Raw genomic sequence first — 19,522 nt, forward strand, 5'->3', positions numbered from 1 at the left:
TTACTCCAGTAGGCTAAGCCTATTATGGAGTAAGCTGGGAATCTAGATATGTGGCTTGGAGTTCCAGCCCCAGCATCACAGGGCAGAAGATAGAAGGGGGAAGGTTTGGTGGTAAGACCCAATACCACAGTTCACCCCCTTTTCACTCACCAAACCCACCCTGGTACTATTTCAATTTCCATACTGTGTCAAAAAATAACTTTGTTTTCACTTGACAATGTGCAGCTGTATATGAAAAAATGTGTTCTTACCCTCTCCTCAAAATGAGGAAAAGCAATGCCATTGCATTTATCTTAGGGAGAGAGGCATGCTGTCCATTTCTGAACTGTGTTTATTATTTTCAATTGCAGCAATAATATATATAATTATTCTGTCACTGAAAAACTAGATTATGTAGTTTTCTTACATCGAAATTTGTATTTGTATAAAACAATAAACAGCATGAGGAAACTTCAGTCAAAATGGCAGAGTAGTTAAATTCTGTGCTTGTCTCCTCCCATGATTGCATCAAATTACAGCTAAATCGTAAAAAAAAAAAATCAGTGACAACAGAAGTTCTATAACAATGGATATAAAAAACAAGCCATGTTGAGACAGGTAGGAGGAATGGGGATGCAGAAAGGGAAGGTCCTATAAAGTGTTGTGCTTAAAAATTGGGAGGGATATCTCAGCTGCACTGGTTCCCCTCTGAGGAGTGAGGGATCCTACTCCACACTGGGCTTACTAGCTTGGGGCACCAGTGCAAGGAAGAGGAGTCCCATAACATCTGGCTGTGAAAACCAGTAGGGATTGCATCCAAGAAAGACAAAGGGCTTCAGGAGATCAAAGCACTATTTTAAAAGGACCCATGCACAGACTCACTCATAAATTTACCTGCTTTAAGCTCCAGTACAGGGGTAACAACTCAAAAAACAGTAGGAACAAAAGGGGAAAAACTAAATTGACTAACTTGAGGGTAAGGGTTGGAGTGACTAGGGCTAGAGCCTTTTGCTTGGGATGAAAACACTGGAAGGTGCCATTGCTCCTTTGTTGAACTCTTGTCCCACCCACCTGGCCTAACACAAATGAAAAACAATTCTAAACTCTCCATTAACTTGACTAATGAAACTGTCCCACACTGGTGATTCCCTAAGACCCCATCCCAAACAACTTGCTCGCTCAGCCCAAGCCTCTGCAGTGGCTCCTCTTTAGAGGGGCCTGCCTCAGCTTGTGTTGTGAATTTTCCCAAAATTTCCCAAGTGTCCACAAACCCCAAACAAACAGCAGCCATCCTCAGTGGGCCTTGTAGCTTTTGCTAAGAGCTCTTAGGTCCAGCATAATTAGAGATTTGTCTCAATTTTTTTAAAAAAATTTATTTATTTTTAGAAAGAGGGGAAGGGAAGGAGAAAGAGTGGGAGAGAAATATCAATGTGTGGTTGCCTCTCATGTGTCCCCTACTGGGGACCTGGCCTGCAACCCAGGCATGTCCCCTGACTGGGATTTGAACCGGCAGCCCTTTGCTTCACAGGACCTTGCTCAATCCACTAAACTACACCATCCAGGGCTGTCTCAAATTTTTCATAATTCCCACCAGGTAGCTCCAAGCCTGGCATAAATTTTGACTAGTCTTATCCTGTAACAGCTTCAATTAAGTGTCCACAAACCTGGCACAAGTGGAGTCTGGCCTTAGGTCATATCATCATAGCCACAAAAAGGTTTCTAGCCTGCCATAAGTGGCAGACAGCCTTGGCTCACAGCATAGCCTCACCCACGTGTCTTCAAGCCTAGTACAAATGGCAACAAATCACAGATCACTTCATAGATCTTACCAAATGGCCCCAAGTTTGACACAAGTCGGTCTGACCTTGGTCAGCAGTGGATCCCTTCCAAATAATCTCCATACCCAGCACACCTGGTTGGCAGCTTCAGAACACAAAAAAGCACAACACACAACTTCTATAAAATGCACATTCAAAGGATAACTCAACTGGCACCAGAACCCTGCTAACACAACTCTCACTCAATGGGGTTTATGGTAGTCATGGCCAGCCATCATGGCCAGTGAACCTGAGGTTCCCCATTCTCCCCAATGTGCCAACAACAATCAAGGCTCAACTACAACAGAAGGGCACATACAACACATGCAGGGGACACCCAATGACACCCAGCCAAAGTAAACAGGGATACTGTGTCACTGAAAACCACAGGACACTTCCCACAAAAAGGCACTCTATTAAGACTGAGACACAGCATATATGCTTAGTACATAGAAAAAAAAGGAAAATAATCAGCCAATATGAGACAAAAAATATATCCCAAAAGAATGAACCAGACAAAACCTCAGAAAAAGAACTGAACAAAATTGTGAAAGCAATCTATCAGATACAGAGTTCAAAACATTGGTTGAAGGATGCTCAATGAATGTAGGAGAAGAATAAATGAGCTCAATGAGAGCTTCAACAAAGAGATAGAAAACATAAAGTGGAGATATAAAACATTAAAAAAACAGTTGGAAATGAAGAACAAACAGCAGATTTGATAAAGCAGATAATTGAATCAGCAATCTGGAATGTGGTAGTGGAAAATACCCAATTGAAACAGCAAAAAGAAAAAGAATTTTTCTGGCCTCTAATTATGCTGGACCTAAGAGCTCTTAGCAAAAGCTACAAGGCCCACTGAGGATATTTTAGGGGACACCTGGGACAATATCAAGTACACCAATGTTTTCATCACAGGAATACCATAAAGAGAAGAGAGAGAGAAAAAAGATTGAAAATCTATTAGAAAAATAATGACAGAATCCCTAACTTGGTGAAGGAAATAGACATGCAAGTCTAGGAAGCACAGAGTCCTAAACAAGTTGAACCCAAACAGGCCCACACCAAAGAACATTACAATTAAAATGCAAAAGTTAAAGACAAAGAGAAAATCTTAAAATCAACAAGAAAAAAGCAACTAATTATGTACAAGGAAGCTCTCATAAGACTATCAATTAATTTCTCAACAGAAATTTTCCAGGCCAGAAAAAAATGGAATAAAATATTAAAAGATGAAAGGCAAGACGTACAACCAGGATTACTCTACCCAGCAAGGCTATTATTTAGAATCAAAAGATGAACAGTTTCCTACCACTAAACCAGTGTTGCAAGAAATGTTAAAGAAACTTCCTTAAGAAGAAAGGAAAAGATGAAAAAATGTGAATAAGGAAGTATTAAAAAGAAAAATATCCCCATTGACAAAGGCAAACACATAGTAAAAGCAGTGAGTCAACCAACTATAAAGATAGTAAAAAAGGTTAAAAGTAAAAAGTAAAAAGAGTATGTGTAATTACAATAAAACAAGAGATACACACAAATACACACATCGAAATAGAAAAATAACACCAAAATCATAAATTTGGAGAAGAGGGCAAAAATTGTAGAGATTTTGGAATGCTCAAGCTTAAGTGACCATCTACTTAAAATACACTGGTACAGGCATAGCTTGGTGTATGTGAAGTACATGGCAACCACATACAAAAAATATGTAAGATATATACAAGAAATAAAGAGAAAGGAATTCAAACACAGCACTATACAAACTTATCAGCATACAAGAGAGCAAGAAAATTAGGAAATAAAAGAAACAAAAAAATAACAAAAAATAATTAATAAAATAGCAGTGACTACATACCTATCAATAATTACTTTAAGTGTAAATGAACTAAATGCTTCAATCAAAAGATAGAATGGTTGAATGAACAAAAAACAAAAGGATCTATACATAGGCTGCCTACAAAAGACACACTTCAAACTAAAAGACAAACTGAAACTGAAGCAATAGAAAAAGACATTTCATGCAAATGGAAATGAAAGATAAAGCTGAAGTAACAATACTTATAACACATGAAATAAACTTTAAAACAAAGGTTATAGCAAGAAACAAAGAAGGGCGTTTTATAATGATAAAGAGATCAATCCCACAGGAGTATATACCTGTTGTAAATATCCAACAAATTTAGAAACATCTAAATACAGGGGTGGGCAAAAGTAGGTTTACAGTTGTGAGTATGTGAAACAGAGTTTATCCTTGTATTATTTATTAATTATTGTATTATTTATTTGTATTTCAACTGTAAACCTACATTTGCCCACCTCATATATTTATGATTTATCAGTCATTTGTTAATGTACTCTTAGACTGATTCCACATCTTGGAAATTGTAAATAATGCTGTAATAAACATAGGGTTGCATATATCTTTTCTAATTAATGTTTTGGATTTCTTCAGATGAACTTCCAGAAATGGGATTACTGGGTCATATGATAGTTCTATTTTTTAAATTTTTTGGAAACCTTTCATATTACTTTCCATAGTGGTTGTGCCAGTTTGCAATTCCACCAACAGTGCACATGGTTTCTTTTCTCCACCTCCTCACAAACACATGCTGTTTGTTGATTTATGATGATAGCCATTCCAACAGATGTGAGGTGGTATTTCATTATGATTTTGATTTGCATTTCCCTGGCAATTAGTGATGTCAAGCATCTTTTCATATGTCTCTATGCCTTTTTTGGAAAAGTGTCTGTTTGGGTCCTCTGCCCATTTTTTAAAATTGGATTTTTGGGGGTTTTGGTGTTAAGGTTTCTGAGCCTGTTATATATATATTTGAATATTAACACTTTATCCAATGTATCATTGTTAAATATCTTTTCTGATTTAATTGGCTGTATTTTAATTTTGTTGTTGGTTTCCTTTGTGATACAAAAATATTTTAATTTGATGTGGTTCCATTTGCTTATTTTTCTTAGTGTTTCCCTTGCCTGAGGAAAAATATATTCAATAAAGTATTGCTAAAAGTGATGTCAAAGAGTTTATTGCCTATGTTTCTTTCTAAGAAATTTATGTTTTCAAGTATTACATTTAAGTCTAATTCATTTTGAGTTTATTCTTGTGTATAGTGAGAGAAGGAAGTCTAGTTATATTTTTTGCAGGCATCTGTCCAGTTTTCCCAATACCACTTGTTGAAGAGACTGTCTTTAAAGTCTCTTGTATGTTTGTACCTCCTTTGTCATACATTAATTTACCACACAGGTGTGGGTTTATTTCTGCAGTCTCCACTTTGTTGCATTGATCTGTATATCTGTTTTTATGCAAGTACCATGCTGTTTTGATCACAATCGACTTGTTTAATATCACATAGCATGATATCCACAGCTTTATTCTTTCTCAAGATTTCTTTGGCTATTCTAGGACTTCTATGGTTTCATATAAATTTTAGGATTATCATTTCACTTTCTTCCTGAATGTTATTACTGTTGTAAATTTTATTTTCTCTTACACTATGCCACATTCCCATCCCTTACACTCACTATTTCTCCTCCATCTAACCTTGTGTAAGGGCTCTTCTTTCCTAAGTCAGCTCACATTCTTTTCCCCCTTTATGAGTCTTATTTCTTTTTCACCTTTATAAACAGAAGCTAGTTGGGTGAAATACCATGGTTATTGCTAAACATCTCCAATGAAACTCCTATTTGTTCACTATTTGTTTGTACTTGAAATCCCATAGAATACTTTCCCCTGACTTACTCCATTTGACCTTCCCCCTCCCCTAATCAGTTGAGTGAGGAATTTAACTTCATTTTTACCCCTCTCTCACTCTGGGCTTTACTCCTTACTCTTATTAGTTTGCCCCTCCCATCCTCTTAAAATCATTTTCCTTTAATTAGACAACTCATTCACTTTTCACTTTTGTACAATATTCTTATTCTCATTCCACCTTTATCAAACTTCATTCAGCTGTCATCGCTATTGACCCTGCTGTGATTTTTCTGCAATTTTGATCATGTTCGTCTAATACACTTTTTTTAAATATGTATTTTTGATTATGCTATTACAATTGTCCCATTTTTTCTCCCCTTTATTCCCCTCTTCCCTGCATCTCCCCTCCAACCAACATCTCAGCCCCCTTAGTTTATATTTATGGATTATACAAATAAGTTCTTTGGCTTTTCCATTTCCTATACTATTCTTTTTAAAATTATTTTATTATTTTTCAATTACAGTTTTCTGCATTTGCCCACCACCACCTGCCCTCCAATCCCAGGCAAACCCACCTCCCTCCTTTGCTTCCACCCTGCCTTGGTTTTGTCCATGTGTCCTTTATAGTTGTTCCTGAAAATGCTTCCCCCCATTATTCTCTTCCCCCTCCCCTCTGGTTAGTGTAAGATTGTTCTTAATTTCAATATCTCTGGTTATATTTTGCTTGGTTGTTTGTTTGTTTTATTGATTAAGCTCCACATAAAGGGGAGATCATATGGTGTTTTTCTCTCACTGCCTGGCTTATCTCACTTCACATAATACTCTACAGTTCCTTCCATATTGTCACAAAGGGTAGGGGCTTCTTCTTTCTGTCTGCTGTGTAGTATTCCACTGTGTAAATGTACAATAGTTTTTGACTCCTATACTATTCTTAACTTTCCACCATTTATTTTGTACATACCATTTATGTTTCTTATTCACTTCTTTTCACCCTGTTCTCATCCCTCTTCCTCCCTGCTGATAACCCTCCATGTAATCTCCATTTCTGTGATTCTGTTCCTGTTCTATTTGTTTGCTTAGTTTGTTTTGTTGTTGGGTTCGGCTGTTGATAGTTGTGAGTTTGTTGCTATTTTACTATCCATAATTTTGATCATCTTCTTTTTCTTAGATTAGTCCGTTTAACATTTCATATAATAAAGTCTTGGTGATGATGAACTTTTTTAACTTGGCCTTATCTGGGAAGCACTTTATCTACCCTTCCATTCTAAATGATAGCTTTGCTGGGTAGAGTAATTTTGGATGTAGGTCCTTGTCTTTCAGGACTTGGGATACTTCTTTCCAGCCCCTTCTTGCCTGCAAGGTTTCTTTTGAGAAATCAGCCAATAGTTATATGGGCACTCCTTTGTAAGTAACTGTCTCTTTTTCTCTTGTTGCTTTCAAAGTTCTATCCTTATCTCTCATCATGGGTAATGTAATTATGATATGCCTTTGTGGGTCCTTCCTTGGGTCCAACTTCTTTGGGACTCTCTGAGCTTCCTGGATTTCCTGGAAGTCTATTTCCTTTGCCATATTGGGGAAGTTCTCCTTCATTATTTTTTCAAGTAACTTTTCCATTTCTTGCTCTTCCTATTCCCCTTCTAGCACCCCTATGATTCGGATGTTGGAATACTTAAAGCTGTCCTAGAAGTTCCTAAGACTTTTGTCGTTTTTTTTAATTCTTGTTTTTTCATTCTGTTCTGGCTGAATGTTTATTTCTTCCTTTTGGTCCAAATTGTTTACCTGAGTCCTGGTTTCCTTCCTTTCACTCTTGGTTCCTTGTATGTTTTTCTTTATTTCACTTTTCATACCCTTCACTTCTTTCTTTATTTTGTGACCATACTCAACCATTTCATGAGCATTCTGATTAACAGTGTTTTGAATTTGGCATCTGATAGGTTGGCTATCTCTTCATTGCTTAGTTCAATTTTTGGAGCTTTGATCTGTTTTTTTTTTTTTATTTTGGCCACATTTTTTTGTGTGTTGGTGTGCCTGTTATATTGTAAGGGGTGAAGTGTTATGTATTGGTCAAGGTGGGGAAACTCACTTGGCTGTGTCATGGTGTTGTATGTAGGGGAGGGTTCAGAGAGGAAACAGTGCTGCTTGCTTGGCTGTCAGCTAGCTTTCAGTCACTTCCCCTGCTACCCACAAGCAAATTGGGCCCTTGGGTGATGACTTTCAGGTGCATGGATTTGTGTATCTTATAGGACCCTTGCGTACCTCTCCAATTAACTCTTCTATGAGGCTGGGAGTTTTTCCTATGCCACAACCGCACTGTTTTTTTTTTACAGCCAAAGGCTTCCAGGCTTTCTTTTCCAATGGTGGAATTCTGAGTTGTGTGATCTGTCTCACTCCCCAGTTATTCCTCCTGGTTTATCAGCACACTGATGTGGGACAGCCTGGTCTGCCCATTCTCATCTTGCCTTCCCAGTCCTCCAGATGCCTCCTTCCTATTCTGTCCTCTTCACCCCTGCTGCCCATATCCACCCTTCATACCAGTTTAAATGAATATTTCTGCTTTAACTTCTTGGTTGTTAGACTTCCATACAGTTCAATTTTCTGGTAGTTCTGGTTGTTTTTTCTTTTTAAATTTATTGCCATTCTTTTGGTTTTGCAAGGAGGCCAAGTTTATCTACCTACACTTCTATCTTGGCCAGAAGTGTCTAATACCTTTTCAGTTTTACTTCAACCTCATAGCATAATCTTACCTTTTCTTACCTCATTGTCCCATTGCCCTTTCAAGTTTTACTTATGTATTAAATTTTGTTCTCTTCCTTTCTTCACCTTGGTTCTATACTTACTCTTGTTAATGCTTCTTCCTCTTACTACTCAATAACATTGTCCTCTTTCAGTCATTTAATATTTTTTTTGTCATAGCTTGTGGTATCTGTAGTCTCTCTTCACCTATATTAAATTTGTTCAATTGAGATTGAGATTGAGATTGCTGGTGTGGTAGCAGGTTCTTTTTGCTAGCGTAGGTTTGGTCATCTGGTAATACTGCTTTGTTAACCAACCCCTGTGAAATAGCATACAAGACAAAGGGGGAGTTATGACTACCAGTGAGCCTGCTGGAGGGGAGAATCCACCAATAAAGAAGTCACAAATAGGTAAAGACCAAGTACAAAAAGAGAACACACACAAACTAAAGAAAATCCAGCCTCAGTGCATCCAGACAAGGAGAACAATGAGACCATACCACTGAGTCCCATGGAACTTTACAGCAGAAGTCTACCTCAAAATAACATGCAGGCAAAGCAGAGCACTCTGAGATGTAGAAACAAACAAAAATGTCACTTAAAATGGGGATGCAAAGAAAGAACACCCAATCAGAAGAAATGGAAGAATCCCCACTAAAAGAGCTAAATTAAATCGAGGCAAACAATATGTCAGACATAGAACTCAAAAAATGGTTATGAGAATGCTCAAGAAACTCAGTGACAACTACAAGGAAGTGAGTGTTAACCACAACAGCATAGAAAATGAAATAGAAACTGAAAACAAGAACCAGAAAGAAATAAAGAATACAATATCTGAAATAAAAAATACACTAGAAGTAATCATAAGCAGCAGAGGACTGAAATAGTGAGCTTGAAGACAAGGTAGAAAGAAATAAGAGTAACAGCATGCAAAAAGACTAAAAAACTGCAGATAACCTGAAGGAACTTGAGAGAAACATGGACATAACAACATTTGAATCATAAGAATACCAAAGAAGAAAAGGAGCATGAGATAAAAACACTGTTTTAAAAAATAATGACAGAAAACTTCCCTAACCTGTAGAGGAGAAAATCAATTCAAGTTCAGGAAGCACAGGGGGTCACAATCAAGATGTACCCAAAGAGGCCTACTCCAAGACACCTCATAATTAAAATGCCAAATTTTAAGACAAAGAGAGAATCTTAAAAGCAGCAAGGGAGACACAGATAATAACATACAAGAGAGCCCCAATAAGGCTAGCAGCTGATTTTGCAACAGAAACACTACGCCGGAAAGGAATGGCAACAAATACTCCAAGTAACAAAAAGCAAGTCCTGCAACCAAGACCACCTTACCCAGCAAGTCTCTCAATTAAAATGAATGGAAAAATAACAAGTTTCCAAGACAAAAGTAGGCCGAAAGAATACACTTCCACCAAACCGACATTGCAAGACGTGCTAAAGGGACTGCTTTGGAAGATGAAGATATAGAGTGAGAGAGACAGGAACACAGGTACAAAAAAAAAGAAAAATTGCAATGAATAAGTACCTTCAGTAGTAACCTTCAATGTAAATAGATTAAACACTGCAATCAAAACACATAGGGTAGCTGAATGGATAAGAGAACATGACTTGCATATATGCTGTCTACAAGAGACCCACCTCAGAAGTCTCTTAATAGACTGAAAGTGAAGGATTGGAAAAAATTTTCAGGCAAATGAACAGGAAAAAAAGCCAGCATAGCAATACTTATATCTGACAAAATTTTAAAACAAAGGCCATAAGAAGAGACAAAGAAGACCATTTCATAATTTAAAAGGTAAGAATTCATCAGAAAGCTATAAACATTGTAAACATATATGCACCCAACATAGGAACACCCAAATATATAATGAAAATCTTGAAGGACTTCAAGAAAGATATCAAAAGCAACACATTTATTGTAGGGGATTTTAACACTGCATTATCAACAATGGACAGATCTTCCAAAGAATAAACAAGGACAATGTGACCCTGAACAATACACTAGATCAAATGGGCTTAACTGATACATATATACAGAATCTTTACCCCAAATAAGAAAAATATACATTTTTTCAAAGGCACATGGAACATTTTCAAAGACCACATGATAGTACACAAAACAAGCCTCGACAAATTCTAAAAAAATAAAATCTTATCAAGTACTTTCTTGGATCACAACAGTTTGAAACTAGAAACCAACCTCAAGGGGAAAACACTCAAATACTTGGAAACCAAATAACATGTTATTAAATAATGATTGTATAAATAATGAGATCAAGGAAGAAATCAAAAAGTTTCTGGAAACAAGTGAAGATGAACACACAACAACCCAAAACCTATGGGATAGCCCTGAGAGGGAAGTTCATAGCAACACAGGCCTACCTAAAAAAGAGAGAAACATTTCAAATAAATGACCTAACCTTACATATAAAAAAACTAAAGTAACAAAAATGAATAAAACTCAGACTGAGTAAAAGGAAGGAAATAATCAAGATCAGGGCATATTAAATGACATAAATACTATAAGAACAATCAAATAGATCAATAAATCCAGGAGCTGGTTCTTTGAAAAGATAAGCAAAATAGACAAGTCTTTAATCAGACTCATCAAGAAAAAAAGAGAGCAGAGCCAAATAAATAAAATCAGAAATGAAAGAGACACAGCTACAATCAATACCTCAGAAATACAAAGGATTCTAAGAAATTACTATTAACAAATATATGCCAAGAAATTTGAAAGCCTGGGTGAGATGGACAATTTTTAGAAAAATATAACCTTCCAAAACTGATTCACAGAAGAATCAGAGAGTCTGCATAGATTGATACCAGCTAGTGAAATAGAAGCATTGATCAAAAAACTCCTGGTACACAAAAGCCTTGGGCCAGACAGATTCATAGGAGAATTTTTACCAAATATTTAGAGATGTGCTAACCAGTTCTTCTCAACTACTTCCAAAAATCCAAGAAGAGGGAGGGTTCCAAACTCTTTTTAAAAATCTTTCTTACCTGATCCACTGACCCTCCTCCAATCTGGCAACCATCAAAATGTTCTTTGAGGGATCATTTCTATAGTTTCTTATCAAACTCTTTTTATGAGGCCAGATTGAGGAAGTTCTCCACTATTTTTTCAAATAAATTTTCAATTTCTTGCTCTTTCTCTTCTTCTTCTGGCATCCCTATGATTCAGATGTTGGAATATTTAAAGTTGTCCTGGAGGTTCCTAAGTCTCTCCTCATTTTTTTGAATTCTTGTTTCTTCATTCTGTTCTGGTTGAATGTTTATTTCTTCTTTCCGCTCCAAACCATTTGGTTTGTGCCCCAGTGTTCTTCCCGTCTCTGTTGGTTCTCTGTACATTTTCCTTTATTTCACTTTTCATAGCCTTCATTTTTCCTCTATTTTGCCACCATACTTAACCAATTTTATGAACTTCCTGATTACCAGTGTTTTTAACTGTGCATCTGATAGATCGGCTATTTCTTCATCACTTAGTTGTATTTTTTCTGGAGCTTTGATTTGTTCTTTTATGTGGGCTGTTTTTCATGTGTGTGTCAATGCACCTGTTACATAATAAAGGAAAAGCCTTAGGTGTTCAACAGAGTGGGACAACCCAAGTTACTGTGTTGTGATGCTGTCAGTTGGGGAGGGGTCTGAGAGGAAATAGTGCCACTTGCTCCACTCTCTGCCAGCATTCAGTCACTTCTGCCACTACCCACAAGCAAGTTGGGCCCTTCTGGTGCTTATACCCAGGTGGGTGGGTTTGTGTTTATTCTAGGACCCTGCAGGTCTCTCCAAGAAACTCTTCTGTGAGGCTGGGAATTTCTCCCAGCGCCTCAACCCTCATTGGTTTTTTTCAGTCAGAGGTTTTGAGGCTTTATTTTCCCATGATGGAACCCTGGGTTGTGCAGTCTGTCTGCCACCCAAGTTGTCTGTCCCCATTTATCTACACAGAAATGTGGGACTACCCACCCCACCAGCTGCCACCTTGATGTGAGCCCTATCTATCCCAGCTGCCTGTCTCTGCCTCTCCTATCACTGTGGATGAATGTTTCTTCTTTAACTCCTTGGTTGTTGGACTTCTATACAGTTTGATTTTCTGTCACTTCTGACTTTTTTAAATTTGTTGTTGTCCTTTTTATTGTGCAAGGAAGCATAGTGTGTCTACCTATGCCTCCATCTAAAACTAATAAGCTCTTAGATATAGTAAAGGCAGTCTAGTTCATTTTTATAAATATAATACACTTGTATATTCAAAATAATTAAGTTGTGAGGCTTTTTAATGGGTATTAAGTTTCAGTTTGTAAAATAAATAAGGGCATTGGATTGGAACTGAGCATGAATAATTGTTCCATTTATAAAATTACTTATATTTGCTTGCTTATTTATTTATTTATAATTGTTTTTCAAATATAGTTGTCTCCATTTACCCCCATGCCCTCCCCACCTCACTCATTACCACCTCCCACACTCCATTATACCCAATTTGGTTTTGTCCATGTGTCCTTCTGTTCCTTGATGCCCCTTCTCCTATTTTCCTCATTATCCCTCTCCTAACCCTCTCTTGTTACTATCAGTCTGTTCTTTATTTCAGTGTCTCTGTTTATATTTTTTACTTGTTTGTTTTGCTGATCAGATTCCGCTAATGTGTGAGATTAAATGGTATTTGTGTTTCACTCTTGGAATTATTTCAATTAGTAGAATGTTCTCCAGGTCCATCCACACTGTTGTGAAAGGTAGGAGCTCTATCTTTCTGGTTTGTAGTATTTCATTGTGTAAGTGTACCATGGCTTTTGATCCACTCATTTACTGATGGGCACTTAGGTTGCTTCCAACACATAGCTGTCAGGAGTTGAGCTGCTATAAACATTGGGGTGCATAGGTTATTTTGAATTAGTGTTTCAGTGTTCTTAAGGTATCATTCTAGCAGTGGAATTGCCCAGACAAAGCACAGTTCCATTTTTACTTTTCTGAGGAAATTCCATAGGGTTTTCCAAAGTGGCTGCACCAGTCTGAGTTCTCACCAACAGTGCTGTAGGGTTTCCTTTTCTCCACAGCCTCTACAGCACTTATTGTTTGTTGATTTAGTTATGATGGCGATTGTGACCAGTTAAAAATGGTATCTCATTGTGGTTTTAATTTGCATCTCTCTGATGGCTAATGGTGCTGAGCATCCTTTCATATGTCTCTGGGCTCTCTGTATTTCCTTCTTAGAGAAGTGTCTGTTCAGGTCCTTTGCCCACTTTTTAATTGGATTGTTTGTCTTCCTGGTGTCGAGTTCTTTATATATTATTTGGATTTGGAGATCAAACCTTTGTCCAAGGTATCATTTGCAAATATATTTTCTCATACAAATGGTTCCCTGTTCATTTTGCTGAAGTTTTCTTTAGCCAAGCAGAAGCATTTTAGTTTGATGAAGTCTTATTTGTTTGCTTGTCTGTTTTTTTGTTTTTATTTTTTTATTATTGTTCAAGTACAGTTGTCTCCATTTACACACCACTCGGACCCTCCTACCCTCAAACCTACATGCTTTGGCTTTGTCCATGTGTCCTTTATACGTGTTCCTTGATGGCCCTTTCTCTATTATCCCTTTCACCCCTTCTTTCTGGTAACCGTCAGTTTCTTCTTTATTTCAATGTCTCTGGTTGTATTTTGCTTGCTTCTTTGGTTTGTTTATTAGGTTCCATTTATAGGTGAGATCATATGTTATTTGTCTTTCACTACCTGGATTACTTCACTTAGCATAATGCTCTTCAGATCCATCCACGCTGTGGTGAAGGGTAGGATCTCCTTCTTTCTTTCTGCTATGTAGTATTCCATTGTGTAAATGTACCAGTTTTTTTACTCTGATTTTGAAGTTTTTTTTTTCCTTTTTTATTGTTGTTCAAGTACATTTGTCTCCATTTTCCCCACCACTCTCTCCTACCCCAGCCATCCCCACTTCCTACCCTCAATCCTACCCCCAGTTTGGTTTTGTCCATGTATCCCTACAGTAATACATGTTTCTGAAAACCCTTCCCCCATTATCCCCTCACCTCCCCTCTAGTTTAATTTATTCATTTACTTATGCACACTTAAGTTGCTTCTAGCACTTGGCTATTCTAAATTATGCTGTTATGAACACTGAGGTGCACAGGTTCTTTTGAATTGGTGTTTCAGTGACCTTAGGGTATAATCCCAACAGTGGTATTGCTGGCTCAAAAGGCAGTTCCATTTTTAGTTTTCTGAGGAAATTCCATAGTGTTTTCCACAGTCACTGCGCCAGTCCATACTCCCACCAACAGTGTACCCTTTTCTCTACATTCTCTCCAACACTTCTTATTTGTTGATTTGTTTATGATGGCCATTCTCACCAGTATGAAGTGGTATCTCATTGTGGTTTTAATTTGCATCTCTATGGTGGCTAGCAATGCTGAGCATCTTTTCATATGTCATATATCTTTCAGATAGCAAATATTTTAGGTTTTAGAATTTACATTCTTAGCTTGTTGAGTATTTAAAAATGTAAAAATTTATGTGATTAATATAATGATTACTCCATCATATAAACTGCTTCCTGTTTTTTACTATTATGAATTCTATAGTTTACATTTAACAAATAAACTTTTTTCTATTACATATTTTAACTTTTTCCTATTTCATGGTTTTCCATATTATTTTCATTTTTATTGTTTTTCTTACTGATTAAGAGTTAAAATAATTATTTCTATAATATATTTAGCATAAATTCATTATTTGGTATTTTAAATATTGAATTATTAATATTTTAATATAAAAATCACACAAGCTCATTATAGAGAAATTGGAAATAGAAAAATTTAAAGAAACACAGATCACTAGCAGATGCAGCACTCAGATTAGTCATTCTTAATGGTTTATGGACATTTTCCAATCTTTTTTTCTCAGCATATGTTTATATGCTCTCAAAAAAAGGGTAATGCTATGTATTAAAGTTGTAAATTTTCCCTATTAATCATGAAAGCATTTTCCAATATCATTAATGTTTTCCAATAATATCATTGAAATGGCACCATAATATAACATTATATAAAAATTTATTAGTATTGGGCTTATTTAAACTACTTTCATGTTTTAAGCAATGCTTTTTTTGAGTTTCTGACTAGTTTTTAGAATCAACTCCTAGAAGAGAAATTGTGTTTTTTGGTCTCTTTTTGGCAAATATATTTCCAGAAAAAAACAGACATACACAGAGTTGTCTGAATAATGTAGGGCAAGTCAGCTTCTTTATGCACTGATCAACATTAAATGAGATCAAGGGACTGAGCCCATGAGATAGTGTCCAATGAATGACTCTTAAAAGTACTGATCTTGCTGAATAATTCCTGTACCTTCTCTTATCTTTTTTTCTGCAATACAGTGTTTGAAACATAATCAAATAAACATTGGTTTAAGTCTTGGCTCAGCCACTTAGTAGTTAGTTTGACCATGACCAAGTTATTTAATCAATTTCCTTATTTGTTAAAGGAGATAATGACCCACCTGAGGGGCTGCTATAAGGATTTATGACATAATGCAGGTAAAATGCTCAGTCCAGTCCCTTATTATATGAAATGTTAAAGGGACTTATCAAGAAAAAGAAGATAAAAAATCTAAACAGTGAAAGGACAGCAAACTCACAGTAATCAACAACCACACCTAAAACAAAAGCAAACTAAGAGGACAGCTAGATCAGGAGCAGAACTATAGAAATGAAGATCACATGGAGGGTTAGCAACAGGGGAGTAGGAGAAGGAGAAGGGGGGAGAAGGTACAGAAAATAAGTAGTATAGACGGTAGGTAGAAAATAGATGGGGGGAGGGCAAGAATAGTATGGGAAATGTAGAAGCTAAAGAACTTGAGCCAGGTGGTCATAAACTAAAGCAGGGGAGAATGGTGGGGTAGGGGTGTGCAGGGTGGAGGGGAATGAAGGGGGGAATTGAACAACTGTAAAGGCATAATCAATAAAATATATTTTAAAAAAGAAAGTTTTTATTTGGTGTTAGTTATTCCTAATTTATTTTATTTATTTGAGACACACTCTGTCTTAATATTTTTTTAAAGTTTAGACTTGTTTGATGAATTTTTCTGAGTTCTTAAGATTTTTAGCATGAAAATGTTGTCAGTACTTTCAGGTAACTTTTTCCCTTTGGTATTTATCTTGGAGTTTAGCTTATTGGCATATTATAATAATCAAATATTTATTTAAGTTAATTTTACTAGCATTTTATAATTTATAATGAAGATGATGTCAGTATTGCTGCTCAAATCCTAGCCCCCAGTATCTCAGAATTGACTATATTTGGATATAGGGTCTTTCAATAGGTAATTAGGTAAAATGAGGACCTATGTATGGGGCCTAATCCAATATAACTGTTTCCTTATAAGAAAAAAATGGGACACGGTCATGTACAAAGGGAAAACCATATGAAATCAAAGAGAAAAGACATCCATCTACACACCAGGAAAAGATTACTGAACAGATCTTTCTCTCACAGCCCTTAGAATAAGCCAACCCTTCTACACCTTGATTTTGGAATTTTAGTCTCCAGGAAAATGAAACAATAATTTTCTGTTGTTTAAGTCCCCCAGTCTGTAGTATTTGTTTAACAGCCCTAGCACTCCACTACACTCATCCAACCACCATACTCTTCTTCCTGGATTACTGCAGCAGCATACACCTGGTTTCTCAGCAGTCCTTTTGCTGCCCAGCAACAAGAGCAATGATTATAAGTATAGATCTCAACATATCAACCTTCAGCTTATGATCCTCCAGTGGTTTTTCAGATAAAGACCCAAATTTTTACCACAGCTCCCCAGGTTTCTACCTACTTCTTTACATACCTTTTGTGCCTCTCTCCTCTTTTTCTTTGTTCCTTCTGTTCATTCTTTTTTTTTAACAGTATATTGCTTTATTGGGGCAAGGTTGGGAGGGGAGACACCATGGTGAGGAATGAAATCAAAGGAATACAAAGAGCTGGAAGCAGTGTTAAAATAGTATTACATAAAATGGATAATTGCAATCACTTTCTTAGAGGACTGTACTCTTGGAAGAAAAAACTTTAATTGCTGTTGCAAAAAACATCTGTATAAAGTAGAAATTGGTTTCAATAACATTAGTAGAGAATACATTCTAGAAATTGGAGGTAACTGGATGTAATTATCCTGGGCAGCAATTTTAGAACAGTCCCAGATGGTTTGGCTGAGGCCAACACCTAAGGAGGACGAAAGCCTTGTCTGTGGGGAATTTTGGATGATGCCTGGAGAAGTATTACACTGTGCATAAACTGAATTGAATTTTTGTCACAAGTGTTGTAAAGATTCACGTAGTAAAAGTTTTTTCTACATGCATTTAAATTTCACAGCAAGAGTGGCATAGGATACCTAAACGCAGAAGAGAGCATTCATGCAAGATATCTAACTCCTTGATATAATAATGCATACATTTCAAAATGATTAGACTATCATTACATCTAGGGCTTTCTGCAACTACTAGGTGGTGGTTATGAAAAGCACAGCCCCCTTTATCAATATCTAAAGAGCAGCCACCACCTTCTTCTAAGTGTGTTCTCTTTTTGTGTTTTTTGTTCATTTTTCTTAATCAACTCTGCTGTTGTTGCTGCTTCTTAGCAAAACTGGTAAAAACAAAGTCGTAATCATTGAATACAGCACTCTGGCAGTCAAGAAAACCTTTAGTCTTCTGGGGTAAAGAAAGCACTGTGCAACATTTAGAACTCTGGTTTGCAAACAAGGTGGTCACAAACTTTCCTGGCTTGAAGACTTCCACAACTTTCCTGATCAGGTCGTCATAGGAGGTCTGACTTAAGTTTGTTTCAAAGCTAGCATAAGAAAATTCTGGTTCTGGAGTGATGTGAATAGTCCAATAAGTTCCATCCAATTTCATGCCATTCATTGAATACCCACAAGGATTGAACATTATGGCATCAATGACAGAACCTGGTATCAGGTCACGAATTCCACTCTCAGGAGTGACATCCTTTGCAGTAACACCATCTTTCATGTAGAACTGGTCCATAACTGCTGGGTCAAGCTCACTCATCAGAATTTCCAGGGTTTGATCTGGCTGACTGATTACCCTACTCTCTGGGAAATCCAAAGTATACAAGTACCAACAGTTAGAATTCATACGCCCCATACAATATGCTGCTCCATTTGGGAAAATTGCATTAAGAAATTCTATTTCTTCCTGGAAATTCTGGTGTGGGTACCCTTGGTGAGAAGGCTTAATGAAATTCTTACGAGAATAAAAGAAGCTTTGAATTGAGTCAAACCCACTGTAATCCCTAGCAAGTTTCAACAGGGGAACCAGTGCTTTCAGCAAGAGGGTGGTACCACATGTCTTCAAAATGAAACGTCTCTTGGAGACAAACATGCTACTCTCACTGAGTACATAAGCTTCCTGCTTGTCAGTCTTTGTCACACTTATGATTGAACATGGCACATCCTTCAAAAGTATGTCCCACTCGGATCTTGGGATGGTGCGAAGATCCCCAGATCCTTGATTTGCGTCAGGTTGCTGCCTGGAGAACCAAACCTCCAGTAGCTTCTCCGTCCCTTCGAAAAAATGCGCAGCTTCCATCACCATGAGACTAGCGAACAACCAACAACCACAGAAAATCAACTAAATTAAATCTCTTCTCCTGCAGCTGCTGCGGATTGTTTCAGCTGTTACTAAAGTTCAGGTTCCTTTTTTTTTTTTGCTATAATTTTATATTAACTTTTTTAAAAAAAGGATTAATAAAATTTCCCCGGCTTTTTTGTGAGCTAAAGTTGAACGTGAGTCTGTTGGATATAGAGGCAGATACAGTTCAGTCTCTTGCAGTCCGCTGTTTCCCCCGTGAGAGAGAGCAGAGCGAGCGCTACCTAATGTCACCGGCCATACAGTGGAAGCCTGTTTATTCTTTAAATACTGCTTCTTTCTTCTCCCTCATCACCTTTGGACATACTAGTCCCTGAACATGGATAGTACTTTTTGCACCTTAACAACAAGTGTGTTAGTTTCTACCCATTGTTTGTATTTCACCTTTTTAAATATTTTTTCTTTTTTTAAACATGTTTTATTGATTATGCTATTACAGTTGTTCCATTCCCCTCCCCTTTATTCTCCTCTGCCCTGCACCTCCCTCCCACTAGCATTATGCCCTCACTTAACCACCGATCACATGTATAAGTTCTTTGGCTTCTCCATTTCCTATACTATTCTTTTTTTTTATTTTATTTAATTATTTTTCAAGTACAGTTTTCTGTCTTTTACT

At 36.9% G+C, this 19,522-nt stretch overlaps 1 protein-coding gene across 1 annotated transcript; it reads right to left on the reverse strand.

Moving 5' to 3' along the window:
* Positions 1–17,847: 17,847 nt before the first annotated feature.
* Positions 17,848–19,096, reverse strand: LOC119036721 (S-adenosylmethionine decarboxylase proenzyme-like). The gene has a single exon (XM_037128629.2). The coding sequence runs from the start codon at positions 18,850–18,852 to the stop codon at positions 17,848–17,850; it is 1,005 nt and encodes a 334-aa protein (XP_036984524.2). The 5' UTR covers positions 18,853–19,096.
* Positions 19,097–19,522: the final 426 nt, after the last annotated feature.

Source organism: Artibeus jamaicensis, unplaced genomic scaffold, assembly GCF_021234435.1.
Source record: "Artibeus jamaicensis isolate MK-2021 breed Jamaican fruit bat unplaced genomic scaffold, CSHL_Jam_final contig_594, whole genome shotgun sequence".
Classification (NCBI taxonomy): domain Eukaryota; kingdom Metazoa; phylum Chordata; class Mammalia; order Chiroptera; family Phyllostomidae; genus Artibeus; species Artibeus jamaicensis.

Excerpts from the sequence above, each read along its gene's own strand:
- LOC119036721 (XM_037128629.2), bottom strand. The coding sequence starts at position 18,852 with ATGGTGATGGAAGCTGCGCATTTTTTCGAAGGGACGGAGAAGCTACTG.